Source organism: Leopardus geoffroyi, chromosome C1 (assembly GCF_018350155.1).
Source record: "Leopardus geoffroyi isolate Oge1 chromosome C1, O.geoffroyi_Oge1_pat1.0, whole genome shotgun sequence".
Lineage (NCBI taxonomy): Eukaryota > Metazoa > Chordata > Mammalia > Carnivora > Felidae > Leopardus > Leopardus geoffroyi.
Genome location: NC_059328.1, coordinates 95,399,750 through 95,421,272, shown reverse-complemented (window position 1 = coordinate 95,421,272; position 21,523 = coordinate 95,399,750). Strand labels below are relative to the sequence as shown.

The window sequence follows — 21,523 nt, the reverse complement described above, 5'->3', positions numbered from 1 at the left end:
TGAAATGTGTGTAATTAAAGTCTCTACCTCTTAATGACATGCTGGACCTAATTATGGATTTGCTATTTACAGTGTTAATTAATTCATTCTAACTTGGCAATACATGTACAGTACAGATCCGTGTAAGTAAAGCCTACCACTGCCCAACCCAGATGACAGGAATCCGAATTAAACAGGAGTTTAGGGTAGTGGTATGTTGAGGGTTGTGGACAGTAAATGACAGTGGCTGTGGATGTTTGCTGAAAGCCTGGAGGAAAGTGTTGGTAGTGCCTAGGGAAGTATGTACACAGAAAAGAAGAGCTTTCCTTTTAAAAAGTTAAATACAAATCTCTCTAGACATGAGGGCTTCTCTCACCACAATTCCAATTCACAAGGTTTGGGAACCAAACGCGTAATCATAAAAAGATTGCCAAGGAGAAGAAATGAAAGAATACGTATCTTTACACCACCCTTATCCACAGAGGATACGCTCCAAGATTCCCATGGATGCCTCAAACCGCGGGCAGTTCCGAATCCTATATGTACTGTTTTTTCCTATACATGCATACCCATAATAAAGTTTAATTTATAAATTAGGCACAGTAAGAGATTAACAATAACAATAGAACAATCACAACATACTATAATAAAAGTTACATGAATGTGGTCTCTCAAAGTATCTTATTGGGTATCTTACCCACCCTTATTGGGTATCTTACCCACCCTTCTGGTGATGATGTAAGATGATAAAATGCCTACCTGATGGTGAATGCTATAGGTATTATGACACAGCATTAAGCTACTACTGACTGGCCGGACAGTATGTCAGAAGGATCATCTGCTTCTGGACCCAATCAATGGTTGACTTTGGGTAATTGAAAGTGCAGAAAGTAAAATATCGGGGGGCACCTGGGTGGCTCAGTCAGTTAAGCATCTGACTCTTGATCCCAGCTAAGGTCATGATCTCACGATTCATGAGATCGAATCCCACTGACAGTGTAGAGCCTGCTTGGGATTCACTCTTTCCCTCCTCTCTGCTCCTACCCTGCTTGCACATGCTTTCTCTCTCAAAATAATAAACTAAAAAAAAAAAAAAAAAAAAGCAAAATCTCAGATAAAGGGGACTCCGATTAATTTTTTTCTGAGTCATGATTTATAGATGTACCATCTCAGAAAAATGAGACGCTCCCCTTAGATCCTAGCACTAAAGGTAAAAACTGGGGGGAAAATTTCTAGAAGGCATAAGATTAGGACATACTATGAGAAGAGTTTAAACAGAATGAGTTCCAGCTTCCAAAAAAACAGTTAAAATGAAGGGCTAAAACTTTCCTTTAGCCTCCCAACAGATTAGGGCAGTTCTTAATCTGGCTTCTACACCTGGGCTTCAGAAGGTCTATGAACCTCTTGGAATTACATATACAAATCTTGTTTACAGAATGGAAACTTTTCTGGTACAAATCTATAGGTTTCATCAGATTCATAAAAGGATCCAAGAACCAACAAAGATTGAGTTACCCCTTTTCTTGAGAAACGGAAATAAGACAGCCACTGATGATCCTGAGCTATTTAATGCGCATAAACACACACACAGCTTTCACAATCTTAAAAACAAGACATTCGAAAAAAAGATGAACAATAAACATGTCAATAAACATTTGGCTAAGTTCGCATTTTTCCTGGTAACAAATATTTTTCCTGGAAGCAAATGGCATCAAAGCTACCTCTGGGCGAGTGTGAAGCAATATTTATTCCTTCCTACCTAAACATAAAAGGCAAGGGGATTTTCTGATCTATCGTGTTACAAATTTCTACAAGAACACACCTCTATAGAAATACAGCCCAAGCCTTTGGTCAAGAACTCCACAGCATAAACTAACATTATTTTTCAAACCTCAACTGTTTTTATTTTTATTTTTTTAAGTAAACAGTGGTATTAAGTCTTTCTAAATGTTTCTTTCTTGAATGGCTTACAGAAAATGGCATCCTGGGACCTTTAGCTCTGTCTCCAAAATTTTCTTTCAAGGATCTGATCCATGAAGTTTCTCAAAAAAAAAAAAAAAAGATAATATACCTCACCTAATAAGACAGGTCAAAACAGTCTGAAAAATAGATGTGTCCCAGCAGAAAGCCTCAAGACTTTTCAAATTCCTCAAAAATGGCACTGTGCTAAAGGCCCCGGAGGATGGCTATCCGAAGGTATCATTCGTTGATATTTCTGGATGGTATGAGGTACTGCCTATCATCACTGGTTGCCACGCATCATTTCTTGTAGATAAATGGTATTCATGTGATAAGCTGCCACCCAACTTGGGTGCCTCTGAGCATTCCAATAATATGACTGAGAAGCAGCAGCGTAGTATTCCTGCCATGCCCTGTAGTAAGCTCTCCAGTACTCCTCATAGTCCTGGTAGGTCTCGGAAAAATTCAGATGGGTTTCCCTGTGGCAGTCGTACCAACCGTCCTCCTGGGGTTCTGTCTGCATTCGATAGGAAGACCGCCTGGGAGGGTTTCTCCGGCTCTGCTTAGCTCTCTGGGTAGCCCCCTCTTTATGCCTTGCCTTTGTCTGGATTTCAGGTGATTCCTGATACTCTACTGGATTAGGGATGTTGTTTCCATTCAGAGGCTGCTCCAAAGAGATATGGCCATCCACACAAGTAGACTCCACGTCTTTCGGCTGAGTATCAGAAGAGCCTTCCAAGTAGGACTTATTTCCTTTGCTCTGGGAAGAAGTCCTTGAGCTGTAAGAATCACTGTCACTCTCAGAGTCTCCAGATTGACTGCTACTTGCCAATACCTGCACTCTCTCTTCAGGAATTCTGTTTCTTACAAAACCATTTTGAGGATTGACAGTCTGATCCCCAGGACCCGTGTAATGCCTGATGATTTCCACAGGTTTCTCTAACCCCTCTTTAATATAGTGTTCATAATCCTCTACCAATTCCGAAAAAGTCAAAGAGTATGGCAGATGGATTTTAAAGGACGACAGACAAGGAATTTTAGGCAGTGACACAGGTATAGCTTCTTTGACCTGGTGCTGACCAGTCGAGTTTTCAACAGAGATCTGAACAGAATTCTTCATTGGCTCTTCCAATTGTATGCCACAGCCCACTTCTTTCGGTGACACTGCTTTTTCGATGATTCCACACTCTGAGTGGCTTTTCACAGGAAGCTTTTGTTTGGTATTATTTTTTGATTTGACTAAGAGTGCAGATACAGAAGTATTTCTGGATGAAGCCACATGGTTACCATGAGCTTTCGGAGTTGGAAAGGTTCTCTCTATTTTTTGAATCTGCTTTTTTAAGGGCTGGGTAGGTACACTTGCTAAGCCATATGTATGCATAGCAGCTTGAACCTCCACATCCCAATCCGAACATTCTTCCATCAGACCAGGAGGAATGGGATCTACATAAAAGGAACAAAAGAATATTAAAATTCTTGAGCTGCTCAAGACCAGCAATTTTTGAATGACTTCATAAAGCTTTCCATGGTAAAGTAAGAAATAATATATACTAATAATACACTAAGAAGCTTAAGAATTGCACTTAGTATTTTAAAAGACCCAAGCAATCCTCGCAGTAAAGAAATACACCCCAAAATATGCAAGACCCATCCCATACTCACAAGCAGGATCTCCCCATACCTCCCACTCAGAAAGAACTTCTGCTAGGGCATACAAGTCTGCAGAAATTCCCCCATCTCTTCCCCTCCCACTCTCCCCAACTCTTCCCCCTTTATCTCACTACTGCTGACAGCAAAACAAGATTATTAGAAAATGGATTGTGCTCCCCAGAGCTTATCAGCTGGGGAATATTACGACTGCAACTCTGCACCCAAGTAAATCTGCCACCCTATACTCCCAACAGGGAGGAATCACTGCCCCCAACAGTGGAGAAAAACCTCTATCTGGGAACAAGTTAAGAGGACTGTAAAAAGATCTGTGGCCTCAACAGCACTTGCAAATTTTTTAAAAATTTGCTGGCTCCAGCTCTCTAAATTTCCTATTCCATCCAGGAGGGATAGTTTGCTCCCACCTGCACACTCAGACCTTCCCAAAGTGTGATCAGTTTTCACCTTAGGCAGACAAAATACACAAAGCCCCTGATTTACACAGGTGTGCCTGTCTGTTCGTGCTACTGGGGCTCCACATAGACGTATCCACTATTGAATCCCTCATTCTGGACTCTTCAGCTGGGGCTCTTGATCTTTTGCTGAACAGATCCTCTGACAAAAACTCGATTCCTACTGAGGTGGTATCCCTTGTTTGCCTACCACCCTTCTCAAATAGGCCGACTACCCTCCTACTCCTGTGCCAGGTGCTTCACCTGAGCAGTCTGCTATCATACAAGCTCCTAGTCCAATATAAATCCAACACCACGAATATAACTTTCTGATTTCAAGGCTCCGAGAACATTATGTGAACATCAAAATATGTCATTTTCCAGTATCCAAAGGCAAATTTTATTTATCACTACATGCTATGATACTGAATCCTACTGAAGGTCTTAACCCTCTTTTACCAATTTTCAATTTACTATTTTCACATTATAATCATCTGACAGATTATCAATAGACTCATACATAGAGTTAACATACTACAGAGTCTTAAAAGTGACATGGGGCACCTGGGTGGCTCAGTTGGTTAAGCATCCGACTTCAGCTCAGGTCATGATCTCACAGTTTGTGGGTTTGGGCCCTGCATCAGGCTCTGTGCTGACAGCTCAGAGCCTGGAGCCTGCTTCAGGTTCTGTATCTCCCTCTCTCTCTACCCACCCCCCACCCATGCTCGCTCGCTTGCTCTCTCTCAAAAATAAAATAAACATTAAAAAAATATTGTTAAAAGTGACAGAGAACCTAAAGACTGTTTCAAAAAACAAGTATTTTGTAAATCAGGACACAAGCTTAGAGCAATTAAAGAAATTTGTGAAAAGATCACAAAATGAGCTATGACAGAGCCAGAACTCCTAGAATCCACAGAATTCCCAGACCTATGCTTAATCTAACTTTATAAAAATCACTGACGGAGTTAAATATAAATCACTGAAATATTCACTGCCATATTTATTCAATAACTACTCATCCCATATTCTAGAAGGTCATGTATATGTAAGTATACAATTATGTATATATACACATATATACTGGTATATACATATATATGCACATATATGTACATATACACATGTATATACACACATACACACTAACATGCATATATTAACATATATAATAAATGAGCCACATTTCCACACAACAGTTTTTAAAGTTTTCAAGAGATCATTAATAGTTTCAGACATGCAGTTTCCAAGGTGGCACTAAAAAAAAAAATCAGCTTGACAAATGACTCATTAAATCAAAAGAAACACTTCAGGGGCACCTGGCTGGCTCAGTCACAAGAGCACAGGACTCTTGACCTCAGGGTTGTGGGTTCAAGCCCCACACTGGGTATACAGATGACAAATAAATAAATAAATATTAAAAAGGAAACACTTAAAATTTTTCAAAATAGCATTTAAATTAAAGATATTATTCCTTCCTTCCCCATGGTGACAAAGGAGAATACAGCAAGAATTACCTCCACAGCAACAAAAGAAGTGAAATATATGCCCCCTTACATATCACAGTGAAATCAAATTTCAAGGCTAAAAGCTAAAATACAGAGCTAATACAGTAGTAAAATAATTCTCATTTCTCACGTGCCAGGAGTTAGCTTGCAATCTTCTCCTTGCTGCTTATTAGCTGTAAGAACTTAGGCAAATTACTTCACTTTTCAATGTCTCGATATCCTCATTCACAAAAAATCGACAATAAGGGCACACACTTCATAGAACCGTGGTGATAATTAACCAAGCTAACATATGGAATAGGACCCAACACATCCTAAGTGCTCCGTGTCAGCTGTTAATTTTATGAGGCCTATCATCAATATCACTATTCTTTTGACAGCAAAATGACACAGACAAAATATACCTGGTAAAGGCAGAAGGTTGATGTTACATTTCTGGGCAATTTTCATCATCACATTTTCTTCTTCTCCCCGACAACAGTAGGTCACTGTCAACCCCAAGGTACCTAAAGCAGAGGGACTGTTAATTAGTAAATCATTTCCACATAAATGACATTCTACCTGTCATATCTTCCTCCTAAAGAAAGCAGCCAAACTTTTCACTTCTTTTTTTTTTTTTTTTTTTACCAAAACGGCCAGCTCTGCCAATCCGATGCATGTATGTCTCCCAATCCAATGGTACATCCAGATTTACAACCAGGTTCACCTTCTCAGCATCAATACCACGGGAAGTCTTGAATTGAAGAGGAGAACAAGTGTTTGCATTAACTGACACACAGGCTCCAACGCACACTAGATTATTCTACTATAGTACGACCAAAACCCAAGTGAAGAACAGGAAGGAATTCAGGAGCAAAGGAAAAGGAAATTAATTTCTAATGACTAGCTTCAAGAATAAAGATGAAAATATAAGACTTTTAAGAAAGCATGTTCCCCAGCACTGGAAAGACAATTCCCTTCTGGTATTCTTATCAGACACACCCATGTAAAGTAATAGTTGAAACCTGTGCATCTGACAAGAGAGCCCAAGTCAAGATGGATTAGTCACCCAACCCGAACGAGAAATATACCAAATCTGTGGAAATGAGGACTCTGCAATGAAACTGCTTCAGCTTGGCCATAGCATCAAGACGCTGATTCTGATTCATGTTACCTAAAAAGACCCAAAAAGAAAGTCATATAAAAACAAGCTAACATATTTATCAAATACACAAAAAGCAGAATTCCTAACTACCAGTCTTAACGCTTTAAAAATATACCAAAGTTAACTCTATCCTTATATACAAATATAGGTTAAGACCTAAAGTCAGAATCTTTTTTTTTTTTCAATGTTTATTTATTTATTTTTTGGGGGGGGGGGGGGACAGAGAGAGGCAGAGCATGAACGGGGGAGGGGCAGAGAGAGAGGGAGACACAGAATCGGAAACAGGCTCCAGGCTCTGAGCCATCAGCCCAGAGCCTGATGTGGGGCTCGAACTCACGGACCGCGAGATCATGACCTGGCTGAAGTCGGATGCTTAACCGACTGTGCCACCCAGGCGCCCCAGTCAGAATCTTTTAAAATACGGTTAGGCAGGGGCACCTGGGTGGCTCAGTCGGTTAAGCGGCCGACTTCGGCTCAGGTCATGATCTTGCAGTCCGTGAGTTCAAGCCCCGCGTCGGGCTCTGTGCTGACAGCTCAGAGCCTGGAGCTTGTTTCAGATTCTGTGTCTCCCTCTCTCTGACCCTCCCCCGTTCATGCTTTGTCTCTCTCTGTCTCAAGGATAAATAAAACGTTAAAAAAATTAAAAAAAAAAAAAAAATACGGTTAGGCAGTCAACTTGAAATTCAAAAACATTATTTTATTTTATTTCAATTTTTAAAAGTCTATCTACCCATTTTGAGAGAGAGAGAGAGAGAGAGAGAGAGAGCGCGCGCAGGGGAGGGACAGAAAGAGAGGGAGAGAGAGAATCCCAAGCAAGTTCCATTCTGTCAGCGCAAAGTCCAACATGGGTCTCGATCCCGTGAACCATGAGATCATGACCTGAGCCAAAATCAAGAGCCAGACACCCAACCGATTAAGCCCCCAAAAATCAATTTTAAATGGTGACTAGGTTATGCCTGCAGATATACCATTATATCCGCAAGGTTAATATGAAGTAGAACAATTCTTAGAAAAATTGCTTTAATCAGCGGTTTATAAATTTGGTTTTGAAGTGTGATCTACAGTCAAAATATTGTCCATTAGAAAACAGTCTCCCCAGTATCTCATAATATACAATGATGAGACAAGCTTATGCTAACAGGTCACAAACTAAGCTATCAATGAGAACTCTAAAAAGGATCTTACTGATCAAAAATTCCTTTAAATCTTTCATTTCTATTAGGCCAGCAGTAATAATTTAGTTTTCTGTCAAAAATGAATCATCCTGGGGCACCTGGCTGGCTCAGTTGGTAGAGCGTGTGACTCTTAATCTCAAGGTTGTGAGTTCGAGCCCCACACTGGGTATAGATATTACTTAAATATAAAATCTTAAAAAAAAAAAAAATCATGTTCACCTTCCTCAAGACCATAAAGCAGTTAATTCAGTAGCAGCTCACAGCATTTTTACAATGATTATGTAAAGAAGCAAAATATGTTGCACTGAAGATAACAAAGGCAAACTTTATAAAATTATTGAGCTCTTCATGGACAATTCATTCCAATTTTCTAATTTCGTATGATGTACCAAGTTACAACTTAAAAAATAAGAATATTGAGGGGCAACTGGGTGGCTTGGTCTTAAGCATCTAACTCTTGACTTCAGCTCAGGGCATAAACTCGTGGTTCCTGAGTTCCAGTCCCAATCAGGTTCTGCGGTGACAGTGCAGAGGCTGCTTGGGATTCTTTCTCTGCTCCTCTCTCCACCCCTCCCCTGCTCACTCTCTCTCTCTCTCAAAAAATAAACTAAAAAAAATAAATAAAAATAAGAATATTGATATATCAAATTCCAATGGAAAATTAACCTGAAATTTCCTTTACTCTAAAGACTCAGTGTAACCTCACACTCATAAGACAACCCAGGAAGTAGCATTTCTTCCTCCTGACTTTGGAGAGGCTTCAAGTCAGGATACTAAACAAAGATTAAAGTAAGCTATAAACTTACCCGAAATACACTCAGCAGGAAAGCCTTTAGAAGAAAGAATATCAGCCAAATGTTGTGCTCTATGAAAAATAACACAGAGGTTATAATTTTATAAATATGGCCCCATGCCTATCCTTTTATTTCACAAGTTCCCCAAATGACCTTTTAAGGTACATTACCTGCTGTGCAAATTAGAAAAGACTAAGGCCTGATTAAACGGAATTCTGCTGAACAGTTCCTGTAAATGCTGAGCCTTTTCCTCAAAAATCTTATGGGCCAAAGGGTATGAATTGACAACTCTGTAATACTGCTTCAAACCTGCAAAGAAGAGTCCTCTGTTAAAACAAAACATATTTGCTATATCCTAATAGCAAATATGAAAGCAAGAGCCAACTAGGCAAGGGAAAGCTCCAGAGTATCACAAACAAACCAGTAATGTAAGTATCCAATATCTGTACTCACCTAGGAGACTCGGATCACTGGAATTTAGCCTTACAAAAGTGGGATCTCTCATGTACCTTGTCAAAGCATTAGCCAAATATTCAGGGTAGGTGGCTGATACGGCCAACATCTGTTTACTTGCAGGCAAGGAAGAATAAATCCAGCTGCAAAATACAAGAAAAACACACACCATGGAAACTAATCAAACAGTAACTACCACCTGTTAAAGCTAAAGATAGACACTTTAGGACACCATTTTAATAGTCCAGCAAGTTATTTTTCTTACTTTATTTGCTCCTGGAAGCTGCCTTCTTCTAAAAGCTTATCTGCTTCATCAAGAATAAAGAGACGTATACTGCCTGGGTTCAAGTAGTCAAGTTCTATTAGTTGTTTAATTCTGCCTAAAGTCCAGAAAAAAAGCATATTGAAATATGTAAGATGCACTGAATTTGTGCAAATCTCAGCCAGTGTTGTTACTCTACTCACTCACAGGTTATACTGTTGATTTTCTTGACCCGACCTTCGTTATTATACATTTACGCACCGAACCACAAATTAGAAATGTTGAATTCTATCTTGCCTAAATCCATTATTTCTTCCTCATATTTCACCACCAATAAGCACAGATCATAAACACTATTCCCATCAAAAGACTTGAATGCTAAGGCCCTGAATACTAAATTCTGATCTGAGTGATTCTTGACCGAATGATTAACAGAGAAGCAAAGAATAAATCCCAATCCATGGCTTAGAAAGGCTTCCTGAAAATCATCTCCTTTCTCCTCTTTTCATAAGCCAATTCCATAGGTGCACTTAAACAGCCTCAGGGATGGAGATTTCCTACATTCTGCTGGTAATTCCAGTCATGTCTAAAGCCTCGCTTATAATCCTCAAAATAATTATCAGAGTTATCAAAGATTCCCATATTTTTACATCAATTATTTTATATTACCTATATTAAAAGTGTTCAGTTCCTTAAAAGCCCCAGTTATGAACAGTCATTGATATCTTACCAGGAGAGCCAACAGCAATATGACACTTTTTAAGTCTGGTTTTGTCTTGTGATAATGGAGTCCCTCCAATAAAGACATGACACTCTAAGCCTTCCATTTTTATTCCAATAGCTGTAATAACAGAATGTATCTGTACAGCAATTTCTCTTGTAGGAGCCAAGATCAAAATCTAAAAAAGCATAAAATATATACACTTTTAATGAGTCAGTGGAACAGATACATGTGGTTGGCACATTTTGCATTATAATGAGCTATTTTTCATTTAACCAATTATTTTAAATGATGAGTTTTTACTGACAAGGAAAACTATTCCATTCATTCACATATATATTCATTCAACAAACACTGAGTTGAATGAATTGCCTACCTACTAGGCAACATATAAGTTGCTGTGGAGTCAAGAGTTAACAATACACAGTTCTTGCCCTCAGGAAACTTTCATTCTGTGTAAGAAGACATACAATAAACAAACGGACATAAATAATGGCATACAATAAGAGTTGCGAGGGGGAGAGAAGTGAAAAAAGAAGGGAAGGAGTTATTTTAAATGGAGCAATCAAGGAAGGCCACTAAGGAAATAACATTTGAGCAGAGACCTAAATGTACACGGCAGGGTAGAGCTTAGCTATGTGACACCTGGGGAAATGATTCTGGGAAGAGAAATAGCAAATGTAAAGGCCTCAAGACAGTAACATTCTTGGTGTACCTGAGGAATAGCAGGGAGGCCCTTGTAACCGGACCTAGTCAGGGTGAGATTTCTAGCTCCATGAAAAGGAGCTTTAGGGAGTCAAGGTGAGAACTTTGCAAAATAATTAACTACTGGAGGACAAGGTGAAACTACATGTTCTGAGCTAGAAGAAGGAAAAAACTGCTTTAAAAAAAAAACTAGGAGAAGAAACTATGCCAAAACGGTTAACAGCAGTTTCGCTCTGGGTAGGTGAGATTATCAGATGCGATTTGTCTGGTACTTCTTGACTTTTCTGAAGTTTCCAAATTTTCAAAATTAAATTTGAGAACACAAAGATCTTAAGTTTAAATATACCAATTTGGTTTATGGCACTTTTCAGGGTTTTGGCATTTCATCTACTCCCAAATTATCAGAAACCAAAATCGCAAATACATCTCAATTCAATAGGCCTCAATTCTAGGCCTAGAATAGCCTAGGTCTTTGGGAGGCTGAAGGATTTCTTACGTACATAACCCAGGATTTGGTAGATATGAGTCAAGAAGCTTTGAATATGGATATCCTGGCATACTGTTTATACATAACATGCGCTTGAAAAATCTTTGTTGAAGAAATTATTTCCAAACCTAAATCTCTTATTAGTTTGGGTTCTCTTAGACCTACTCCAAGAGAACCTAGAAGATGGGAGATCAACAGGACATACTCACAAGGCTGTAAGAACCACCTGCAGTTACCAGCAATAGCCAGAGCACTACATTATCATCAATCAGGCCAAATACTAAATCTTACCACAACCGGATCAGCAAGTAGAAGAACAAAGAAAACCTATCTGTATTCCCAAGTAATGAAAAAACTGACACACATGGCATTATTCTATTTAAGATGCGGTGATAAAAATTTCCAAATTTCTAACACTAATAACATATCCTTGGTCACCATCCACATCACCAGCACTCAAAGGCTTTAATGTCTACTTCTATGCTTTTCATATGGCTCACCTCAATCATTCGTTAAATTCACCTCTTCTCTCAGGAGCTATGGTATTGCGTCCAACCCGCGATAATAAAATCCACGTAACATACCCTCCTTTGGGTCCTCTGAGTTAGACTCACCTGGGTACTTAGGTTTTCAAGAACCAGAGAGTCCAAAGCAATGGTAGAGAACACACACGTTTTCCCGGTGCCAGATTTAGCTTGAACAATTAAATCTGAGGAGAAAAAACATATACTGTATATCGCTAACCAGTACCGACTAAAGAAGCTTAGATACCGACACGAAACCACATGATTACAAGGGTCTCCAGGTCACTGGTTGGCACCTTCGTTTTTAGTGAACTCTCAAAAAAGCATCGGGCCATATCCAGAAACAGGGCTCGTCCCTGAACCTCTACCGTTTATCTTCTCGAACGGAGAGCCAACTGTCACCGTGAAAAGGACCGTAACCATCAACGCCGCGTCTCTTACAGGGGAAACTGAGGCTCGACAGCGTGCAGCGCCCGGACGCAGGCCGGACCCTGCACCCGCTCCGGGACTCCTCCGGGACCCTCCCGGCCCGCGCACGGCCCCCGCCCTCACCGAGCCCGCAGCGCCCCAGCGGGATGGCCTTGAGCTGCACCGGCGAGGGTCGCTCGAAGCCGGCAGCCCGCAGCCCCTCCAGCACCGGCCGCGACAGCAGCAGCGACTCGAAGTCGGCCGGCTCGGCCAGCAGCACGTCCCCCGTGCGGGTCCGTGGGCCGCTGACGTCGTGAGCCGTCCGCAGGCTCCGCACCGGCCCGGGGGGTGGCTCCGAGGCCGCGAGCTGTGCGGCCACACGCTCCGCCGGCATAGCGGCCTCCACCGTTGCTAAGGCCGTTGAGGCTTCAAACGCCGCCGCCATCGTAGCCGCGCCGCCAGATCTCGCGGCACTTGAGGCGAGGGAGGGAGCCTAAGAGCGAGAAGAGGAAAAACTTTATTGGCAGTCCTCCCAGGAAGACACGCTTCGGCGAGGGGCGAAGGGACGGAAGTCGGAGGCTTAGGAAGTCTCGCAAGCAGCGATAACGACAAAACAATGTGGCCCGAGGAAGGCCGAAAGAAGGAGGAGAGAGAGGCGGGGGCTACCGGTGTGCGGCCGCAGGCAGCCTGCAGAGGGCGTCGCGCGCACACAGTGGGGGCGCCGCCCCGCCTCCCGGCCCTCCGTGGGCGGTCCGCCCAGTCCCGCGCTCCGCCCCGCGCCACTCTCAGAACGCCGGCTTTGTGAGGCGCGTGCGGCGTCACTCTCCCCGCCTCCCGGTCACTGGCGGCCGGTGCCTCCGGCGGAGCCTATCCCCGCCCGCTCGAGGCGGCTGAGGCACAACCAGACCCGGCTTCCTCGTGGTCCGGTCCGTGTCTGTCTCGGCACCGCGTCACTCTTCTCTGTCGCCAGCCCGAGCACGGCCCCTGGCACACTCAGCTCCCGTACCCATCCGTTGAGTTGCCGCCAGGCCCTGGACTGACACCTCTCAAAGCCACAGCCCCGCCTCAGACCGCTCTCTGAACTTAGATTTGTACATCCATCGGCCTTCTCAGCATCTCCATTGAGAAGTCTGGTAGACATCTCCCATCTTTCATGCCACCTGGGTGTTGCTTCTGTCCCCGGCTTTATGCACCACCATCTCGCGGGGAGGGGGGGGGGGGGTCAAGAGACCAACTTTGCCACCTTCCCTTCTTTTAGGTCTCTGCTCAAATATCGCCTTGCCAAAGGGGCCGTTCCTGACTTTTTTTTTTTTTTTTTTTAATTTTAATTCCAGTGTAGTTAACATATAGTGTTGTATTGTTTTCAGGTGTACAATAAAACAGTTCGACCATTCTATACATTACTCAGTGCTCATCATGGTAAGTGTACTCTTTAATACCCATCACCTCTTTCACCCTGATCTATTATTATTATTATTATCTAAGATACTTCCATCATCCTCTGGGTTCCCCCAACTTTCCCACCACTCTCTGTTCCCTTGTTCTGCTTTATTTTTCTTCATGACACCACTACCTGAGATTGTGTTTATTGTCTGTCTCCCCCACTCTATGAGGACAGGGACCTGTTCTGTCTAGTTCTCTTCTGTATTCCTAATGAGAAAAAAAAAAAACAGATCTGACCCATAGTAAGTGCTCAGTGTTTATTGAGTAAATGAGTTCCTGCGAGTCTTAGCCATAACTCCAAGTTTAAATATTTCTGGAACCTAATCTTATTTATAATTCCAAAACTAAAGATATTCTGCATCCGACGCCAACTTTTTCTTTTGTCCTTATATCATCATTCTGATCATTATCTCTCACCCCATGCTCACACACAGGCAGGTGCACACAGAGTGATGATCCAGATTCCAAATGATGTAGGAGGGGCTTTGGCACTGTAATCCCATCTGTAAGAGGTCTCAAGGATGCGTTTTAGTTAGAAATTTAAAAAACATTGAGAAATGTCAACTGTCCATGTGAAAGAAGGGGTTCTGTTGGGAGTGGGCACTGAAGTTTCCAGGCTTCCTCTTAGTAACCCCACCTTTTTCATTCATCTGGCCCCCAAATCCCAAACCTGGGAGTTATTCTTTTAAAAAAAAAATTTTTTTTTAACGTTTATTTATTTTTGAGACAGAGACAGAGCATGAATGGGGGGAGGGTCAGAGAGAGAGGTAGACACAGAATCAGAAGCGGGCTCCAGGTTCTGAGCTGTCAGCACAGAGCCCAACGCGGGGCTCAAACTCATGGACCGCGAGATCACAACCTGAGCCGAAGCCGGATGCTTAAACGACTGAGCCACCCAGGTGCCCCACTGGGGCACTCTACCATCTACCATCACTCTCCTTTTTCTTACAGTTTACCTGAGGGCAGGTAATTTTGCCTCTATGTACCTCATTCATTCCTCTGTCCAGTCTCCATAGCATTTGTCCTACTTTAAGCCCCTTTGTCAGCCTAGCTATTGAAACAACCTTCTGAATAGTCCCCTGTCCCTTTTCTTCTCTCTCCCAGCCACTCACTCCACAGGTACTGGAGTAATCATTCTTAAGTGTGTACCATAGGTTGTTTGGGTCCAGCTTCAGATCCTGTTCCTTTTTTTTTATTATCATTATTTTTATTTACTTTTTTTTTTTAGAGAGAGAGAGAGCATTTGAACATGAGCAGGGGAGGGACAGAGAGCGAGGGAGACAGAATCTGAGGCAGTCTCCAGGCTCTGAGCTGTCAGCACAGAGCTTGACTGGGGGCTCAAACTTGTGAACCTCGAGATCATGACCTGAGCCATAGTCGGATGCTTAACCGACTGAGCCACCCAGGTGCCCCTAGATCCTTTTAACAAACTTTTTTATTTCCCATGCCAGACTCCCACTTCACACTATAATAACTCCAGTGTACCTCTTACCCAGTTCTATTTACTTGTTTAGGTGTCTGTCCCTTACACTAAAAAAAAAAAAAAAAAAAAAAAAAAAACAACTATAAGCTTCTCAAGGATGGGAATTTTTTCACTCCAGGCTCTCCAGCCCAGCACCAGGCCCTTGGTGGGCCTAATAAACACTGAATCTTGCTCAAAAGTCTTTGCTGGGTCTCCATTGCGCATAGCAGTAATTCTATAAACTCACACCAATCGATGAAGAAGCCAGATCTCATCCCAAAAGAAACAAAAAGACTGCTTTTCCAGAAAAGAACACGTCCAGTTTTATAGACATTCTGTGATTGTGTTTCTTGTTTATGATGTTTTACGGACACAAATATTGCAGTAAGGTTACTAGGAATAAATTGTATTGCTACAGCTAAAAACACAAATCAATACATAAAATATTTTCCTCAGTAATGGAAAAGTTAGATAAAGTTGTTGGCTGTAACTTTTAGTGCTGTAAAGATAAAACACAGAGGTAAGGCACCATTTAATAACTAGGTAAGGTATGAGAGTAACATACACAGCAATGAGTCAGACTGTGTGTGCTTCCCGGCCTCCCCTCAGGAAAAATCTCAATGGGACCTCAGCCTTTTTTTATTCTATTCTGTCTACGTGGAAAGCCTTACTTCACCTAATGTACCTGGGAGCTAGAGAAGGGAAGGATTCCTGTGCACTGAAAAGCAAGTAAAACTTAGACTCAGGATGGACGTGGAGGTTCAAGTGGTCCCATACAATCATTCCACAGTGGAGGTTTTTGCACCGGTGTAGAGGAAAACAATGTAAATAAAAGCATAGACATTAAGGTGGCCCATGGTGGGTATAAGGAGAATGTGGAAAGAAGGAACAGAACTACCATTTTTACAGCTACTTTTTCTCATTTGATCTCAAAGCAACAAAGGGTAGGCAATGTTATTTGCATTCAGTCTGAAGCTTCTCTTTATTCCTTCAACAGATATCTTCTGAACACCCAATATGGACACAGCCGTTGCCCTCAAGGAGAAGAATACCTGCAAACAGGTGGCCCCGATCAAGGAGGAAATACGCAAGTAGCACAAGTTGGTATAAAATCATATGCAATACTGACATTTTCAGGGCCTTAGTTAAAATGTGGCTGTCATGTGGGAGAGAGTGGGAACTACTGAGAAATTAAGGAAAACAGCTTTTGGTATTCAGAGAGCAGTAGCTTTCTTCTCTATGCCCTTCTCATCTCCACCCAAAATCAAAATGGTTTAAAGCATGCATTGAACAATGAGAAAAACACCATGTGCAGATCATTCCTTACCTACCCTGGAGTCTAGTACATCTGCCAAAACAGCAGCGCCAGGAGGCCAAGCCCAAGTCCTGTGAAGCACTGGGGGCTCATTTTCTGAGCTGATCCTGAAGGATAGATAAGGAGTTTCGTCAGGCAGTGGGGGTGGAAGGGGAGAGAGCTCACCAAGCAGGCAAGCTTGAGAGATATTCTGGGCAAAGCGAACAGTTTGTGCAAAGGCGTGGAAGCATGAGAAACCATAATAGTTTAGGGAAGCCACGAGCTTTAGTGTGAACGGAGGCAAGTATGGCAGCAATTACCAGGAAATGAGGCTGCAGAGATATATTGGTCCCATGTTATGAAGGACCTTGTCTGCTACCATAAGGAATAGAAAATGACTGTGCTGTGCTCTCCCAATGCGGGGTACTGTTACATAAAATAAAGAGAGATACAGTTGGAAATGTGGATGGGGCTCGATTAATGGCAAAGCCGAGGAGTCTGGGTTTTAACTGGCAGACCGTGGAGCATCATCTAGATCTGGGATCTAACCTGAGGCGGGAACTGCAGGACGCCCTTCACACGCTTGTGTCTTACACCTGCTAGCTCCCGGGTGTTTTCGGTGTTGGTACACTGCTTCCCGAGTACCAGGGCTTACCTGTGTGGTGTTTACCCCGCAAACTGATGAAGCAAGTGTTTCCTAGTTCTTGCTCCCAGACAAGGGGGGCCTTCCCTCCGGCATTCTTCAGTTCATCTGCTCAGTGGACTAGCGCCGTCGATACACTTAGGTTATATAAAGTTTATCAAGTAACAATATGTGGCCGCCTGGACAGAATTTGTTTCATGACCTTCTCATTCCTAAGTGGCTACCTCCCAACACAGAGGATAACTATTTTTACATGCGCCCCTTGGCCCATGGGGTGACCTTATATCTTCAGTACCTTTTCAGACAGGAATTAGGAAGTGGGGAAGCCGCTGCAAAGGCCCAGCCCACGCACTCTGCACAGCCACCTCCCGCCATGGACATTGGCCTGGCAGGCTTTCGGAAAAGAACCCCAGGTCTTCCTCCCTGTCTCCAGACCAGGCTCTCCTCTGCCCAAGGCCCACATTGATTAATTGCCCCTTTTAATAGCACGGCCTCAGTCTTTAGGGAGGAAGGCGTCACATTTGCTCTTCCCCTTGTAAGAACGGGGCCCAATTCATTCTTGTCCAGGCAGCATAATAAATAACCTGCCCCCGTTGACAGGGAGTTTATTAGAGACTGATGGGGCATTTAACAATAACTGGGGGCCTGTGATTTATTAGGTAGGGAGGTTCATGGCGTCTCCAAAGACTGGGAATGTGGAATTTAATTGATAAAGCGACTGTCAGCAGCAATGAGATGCACTCAATAGAATATGCATTTGAGGGATTCTCTTTGGAGCTGTCAGGAAGGGTTTCTGCTAATCATATTCAGCTTCCGCGGATGGTGGCGTCTGCCGGATATCTGGGTGAGAGACAAATGGCAGGGAGGGGACTCGGAGAGGGGCCCGGGGAGGGATGCACCTGTCAGTTGCCCAGCCCGATGGAAGAATGTGACACAAATGAGCAAAAGGAAACAGGATTGCCATCACCCTGAGTGAGGACTCTTCAAGAGGCCTTCGTCTCTCTCCTGTGAGCCGCTCGAGAGAGCAAGAGGCGCCCGAGCACCCACTTCCTGGAAAAGGAGGGAAATGAAAGAGTTAAATGGCAAGAAGAGAGATCTGTTCCGGAATCTCCCTAAGCCCTGAGGCTTCTGCACCAGAGACCCCCTGCCTTGCTGTCCAGCTCCAGACACTCACACACACAACACACACACTGCCGAGCACCACAGTTCGTTACCCACCTGCCCCCCCATACGGCAGTTTCCACACAGCCTCCCTCGAACCCCTGGTTCAGGGGGCAGCTCCTCCTGTCACAGCCGCTTTTGTGCCAAGAACAGAGCCACAGAAACTCTGATGGAGTCTCACCTTTGTTTGTTGTTGCTGTTTCCCAGCTCTGGAGACCCCAGAATCCAGGCTGAGAACCTGGAAATAAATGCTTGCGGGCTGGCGCATACAGAGCATTGGCGCACCCCTCCACCCTGTTTCCGAGACCCGGTGTATCTCCGAGGGCCATCGATAATGGCGCTGGCACTAGCACAGCTCTGTCCTCAGGCAGTCCTGAGCCTTTCCAAGGCAGCTCTGCTTGAATTTTCTATCCCTCTATCCCTCGGGCTGTTGCTCAGCCTTCAACCAGGCCATGTAAGGCATGAGAGGGGCTTTCTCAGGCCAGTCTGCTTCCCTCCTTTGATCCTCATGCATCTATTCTTAGGTCCCAGGAGACCGGTCTGCCTCCTTGTTCCCTTCAGGGAGAGAAAGGGAGGGGGAAGCAATAGCCAGGGAAGAAGAAGTAATTGTCACTGTCTAATCTGAGCCTCGGTGGTGACACTGAGGGACCTCTGAGCAGAATGGATACAGCAACTGGTTTGATTAAATCAAGCCTCTCCCACAACCTTGTTAAATTAAACTGACAGGCCGAGAGCAGACGCGGGAGGGCAGAGGGATCATCGCCTCGGGTGGGGGCAGAGGAGGCCCAGAGCCGAGGTTGGTAAGAAGATCAGATGGTAGCAGAGCGGCAGCCTGCCCTTTCCCTTATTTGCTGACTACAGATACGAGCTGAGATTTATGGATGTGAGATGCTTAAGTACCTGTCTGAGCACAGGCTGTGAAACCAACGCTGAGGCAGACGGCTGCCTCCCCGTGGGCTCTGCAAATTCCCTTGGCAGTCGGGCCTCACATTTGCAGCCGTGCTCTTGACATTTCAAAGGGCCTCTAAATATCTTGCCTTTACAGCAGGCAGGGAGCAGAGGAGTTGTTTGCCCCACTTTACAGTTAGAGCAACTGAGGCACAGAGAGATTACAGGGCCAACCAGAGCCATGCAGAGACAGGCCAGCAGAGCCAGTCCAAGACCCCAGGTCTTCTGCCCACCGCTTCTGGCCCACATCGCCTCCAACGTCCTGCCATATGGCAGAATTTCCCAGGGCTTAGTCCCTGGGCTGCCATCTCTTCTCCCACCCACCAAAGAAACGTAAGCCACACAGCTTGCTTTGTGGGCTGTCAGGAAAATGCCAACTCCCGACTGGCTTAGGGCAGCCCACCTGCAGAGCACACAGCTAGCTTCCAAAGGCCATGAGGCCATTCTGTCGCACTCATGTCACGCGCCCCCGTGCCCAAGCCCTTGTGAGCCATTTCCACTGCACCTAATTACAAGTCAGGGGAGAGGGGGTATGAGAGAGAGATTGTTAGCCAAAACAGCAACAGCAATAGTAGAAGGATAACACCGATACCCCTGCTGGCTTCCTCACCTGTCACCCAGTTCCTCACCTGCCAAAGCTAATTTTCCACTCACCAGTGGGTGAGAGCTCATTTCGGAGTGGCTGAGCCACACGCACCCTCACATACATACACGGGTTCACGGTGCCATTGTGAACAGAGTACTGCCTCTCCCAGGATGCCCTTGTTCTCACTTCGGATGCGCTCCAATGATTTGTTCATTGACACCTCCAGCCCTCCCCAGTCTCTGTCTCCGTAGTGAGGACACTAGGATGGGGATACTACTAAAGGTGGTGCACACTGATTGCCAGAGCACACTGTCGGACCTGCCTCCTCCAGAGGCATGCTCATCACACCCCAGTGTCTGATCAAATCCCGCAACGGGGGGGAGGGGGGGGGAGGGACAGGGACAGGAGAACGGGGAGAGGGGCAGACTTTGAACCACGATGAAGGACACAGGCTCCATGAGAGCCCATACGAGGTGGTAACATTTGCTTGAGAGGGACAAAACCACTGTAAGCATCACCTACCAGGGGGGAGTGCGTATGTGCCACAGCAGATATCGTATCACCGTGCTCTTTCTCTGTGGTTACCGCATGATTTTGATCACCACTCTTGACCCGAGAAAGATAGGAAACAGCAGACAGGCAGATAGGTCGAAGATACTTAGACAAATATCACCAGCCTCTTAAATTCCTCTTTGGTGTTGTCATTGGCCACACCCAAACCTGACATCTCCAATCTACCTGAACTCCTCTTAGGCAAGGAGTTGGACTCCTCTAGAAACACCTGCCAAAGTGAGGCGGAGGGAAAGGCCGTCTTGCCTGGCAGGTGGGAAGGAAAGACCACCGGGCCTGGGTTCCCATGCCGGCTCTGCCTCTGGCCACCTGGGTGATGTACAGCAAATCATTTCACATTTCTGGGCTTCACTTTCCTGACCTGTAAATCATATGCTTGGGTAGGAAATGCAGACTTTTGTTAGAGTTTTAAAATTTTAAAGATCACCAAGGAGAAAACTGAGACCCAAAGAGGTTGAATTACTTGTCTGAGGCTCCACGGTGGGGCAGCCGAGTGACTGAGAGGGTGTGGGTCCTGGAGCGAAAGCCAGAGCTTTGTGTGACCAGAGAGGAGTTCTGGCTCCCTAGCTCCCTTCTTCCTCATCTGCAGAATGGAGGCAATAGGAGCCCCTGCCTCTGAGGGTTTGGGACGAATGGATGAGCGCCTGATACAGGGAAAGCCTTCAATAAATGTTAGCAAGCACTATTTTTAGTGACAGACCAGAGGTTCAGACCCACATGTCTTGACTTCTGGTCTCTCCATGAGGTCACAATCCCCTGATTATCTATAAGGTCCTCCTCAGCTCCCAAATTCTATGATTCCAAGTCAGATAGATTAAAATGCAAGTTACTTCCAAAACCCTCCAGGCAGAGACACAAAAGACCATTTAGGGGATTCATTATTCACTCTCCATTGCCTCAGTCACTTTCTATGGATGATGATTCATGGGGAATAATCACAGCAAAGAAAACCTGTCCAAAGGCAGGGAGAGGGAGGGCAGTAGAAACCAAAACTCCTTTGCATGTGGAGTGCCTATTCTTTAAAAGGTATCTTCATTTGTGAAGTGATGACAGTGTCTCTTGGCCTCATTGCCATTCCACTCTGGAACTTGAGGCTTTCTCTTGGTATAGATGGCTGCCACCGGGAGCCACTGCCCACCCTGCCTCCACCCCCCCGCCCAGAACCCTGGGGAGAGGGTCCTGCCTCTCTGGTCAAGCAGAA

The 21,523-nt window shown here is 44.4% G+C and overlaps 2 protein-coding genes, 1 long non-coding RNA gene and 1 other non-coding gene across 5 annotated transcripts in view; 2 read left to right on the top strand and 2 right to left on the bottom strand.

The window, feature by feature from the left end:
- Positions 1-1,528: 1,528 nt before the first annotated feature.
- On the bottom strand, positions 1,529-12,966 carry DDX20 (DEAD-box helicase 20). Its single transcript, XM_045478647.1, has 12 exons — positions 12,882-12,966; positions 12,360-12,708; positions 11,898-11,992; positions 10,101-10,269; positions 9,374-9,488; positions 9,109-9,251; positions 8,826-8,964; positions 8,668-8,726; positions 6,613-6,695; positions 6,170-6,275; positions 5,947-6,048; positions 1,529-3,381 (listed from the first exon to the last, which is right to left on the bottom strand). Exons 2-12 carry the CDS (start codon positions 12,658-12,660, stop codon positions 2,222-2,224), a joined length of 2,472 nt encoding a protein of 823 aa, XP_045334603.1. The 5' UTR covers positions 12,661-12,708; positions 12,882-12,966; the 3' UTR covers positions 1,529-2,221.
- On the top strand, positions 7,958-8,030 carry TRNAK-CUU. The gene has a single exon. It is a non-coding gene; the product is annotated as a tRNA-Lys (tRNA).
- A 120-nt stretch (positions 12,967-13,086) lies between the features above and the next one.
- The window catches only part of INKA2 (inka box actin regulator 2), a 29,221-nt gene continuing 20,784 nt past the window's right edge, over positions 13,087-21,523 (top strand). Inside the window, exons 1-3 of the mRNA XM_045478649.1 lie at positions 13,087-13,348; positions 13,583-13,634; positions 16,118-16,220. The gene's annotated coding sequence lies outside the window, so the exon portion shown is untranslated. The remainder of the gene's footprint in view (positions 13,349-13,582; positions 13,635-16,117; positions 16,221-21,523) is intronic.
- On the bottom strand, positions 16,078-19,416 carry LOC123598447. 2 transcript variants are annotated; one of them, XR_006712605.1, is made up of 4 exons: positions 18,400-19,416; positions 17,957-18,107; positions 16,452-16,542; positions 16,078-16,172 (listed from the first exon to the last, which is right to left on the bottom strand). It is a non-coding gene; the product is annotated as an uncharacterized LOC123598447 (long non-coding RNA). The 2 variants fall into 2 exon arrangements; XR_006712604.1 differs by lacking the exons at positions 16,078-16,172; positions 16,452-16,542 and having other exon boundaries at positions 17,696-18,107.

Excerpts from the sequence above, each read along its gene's own strand:
- DDX20 (XM_045478647.1), bottom strand. The coding sequence starts at position 12,660 with ATGGCGGCGGCGTTTGAAGCCTCAACGGCCTTAGCAACGGTGGAGGCC. Across the intron at positions 10,270-11,897 it reads TTGAAAACCTAAGTACCCAG|ATTTTGATCTTGGCTCCTAC; the intron begins GTGAGTCTAACT and ends ATGCTTTTTTAG. Across the intron at positions 9,489-10,100 it reads TATTGCTGTTGGCTCTCCTG|GCAGAATTAAACAACTAATA; the intron begins GTAAGATATCAA and ends TCTGGACTTTAG.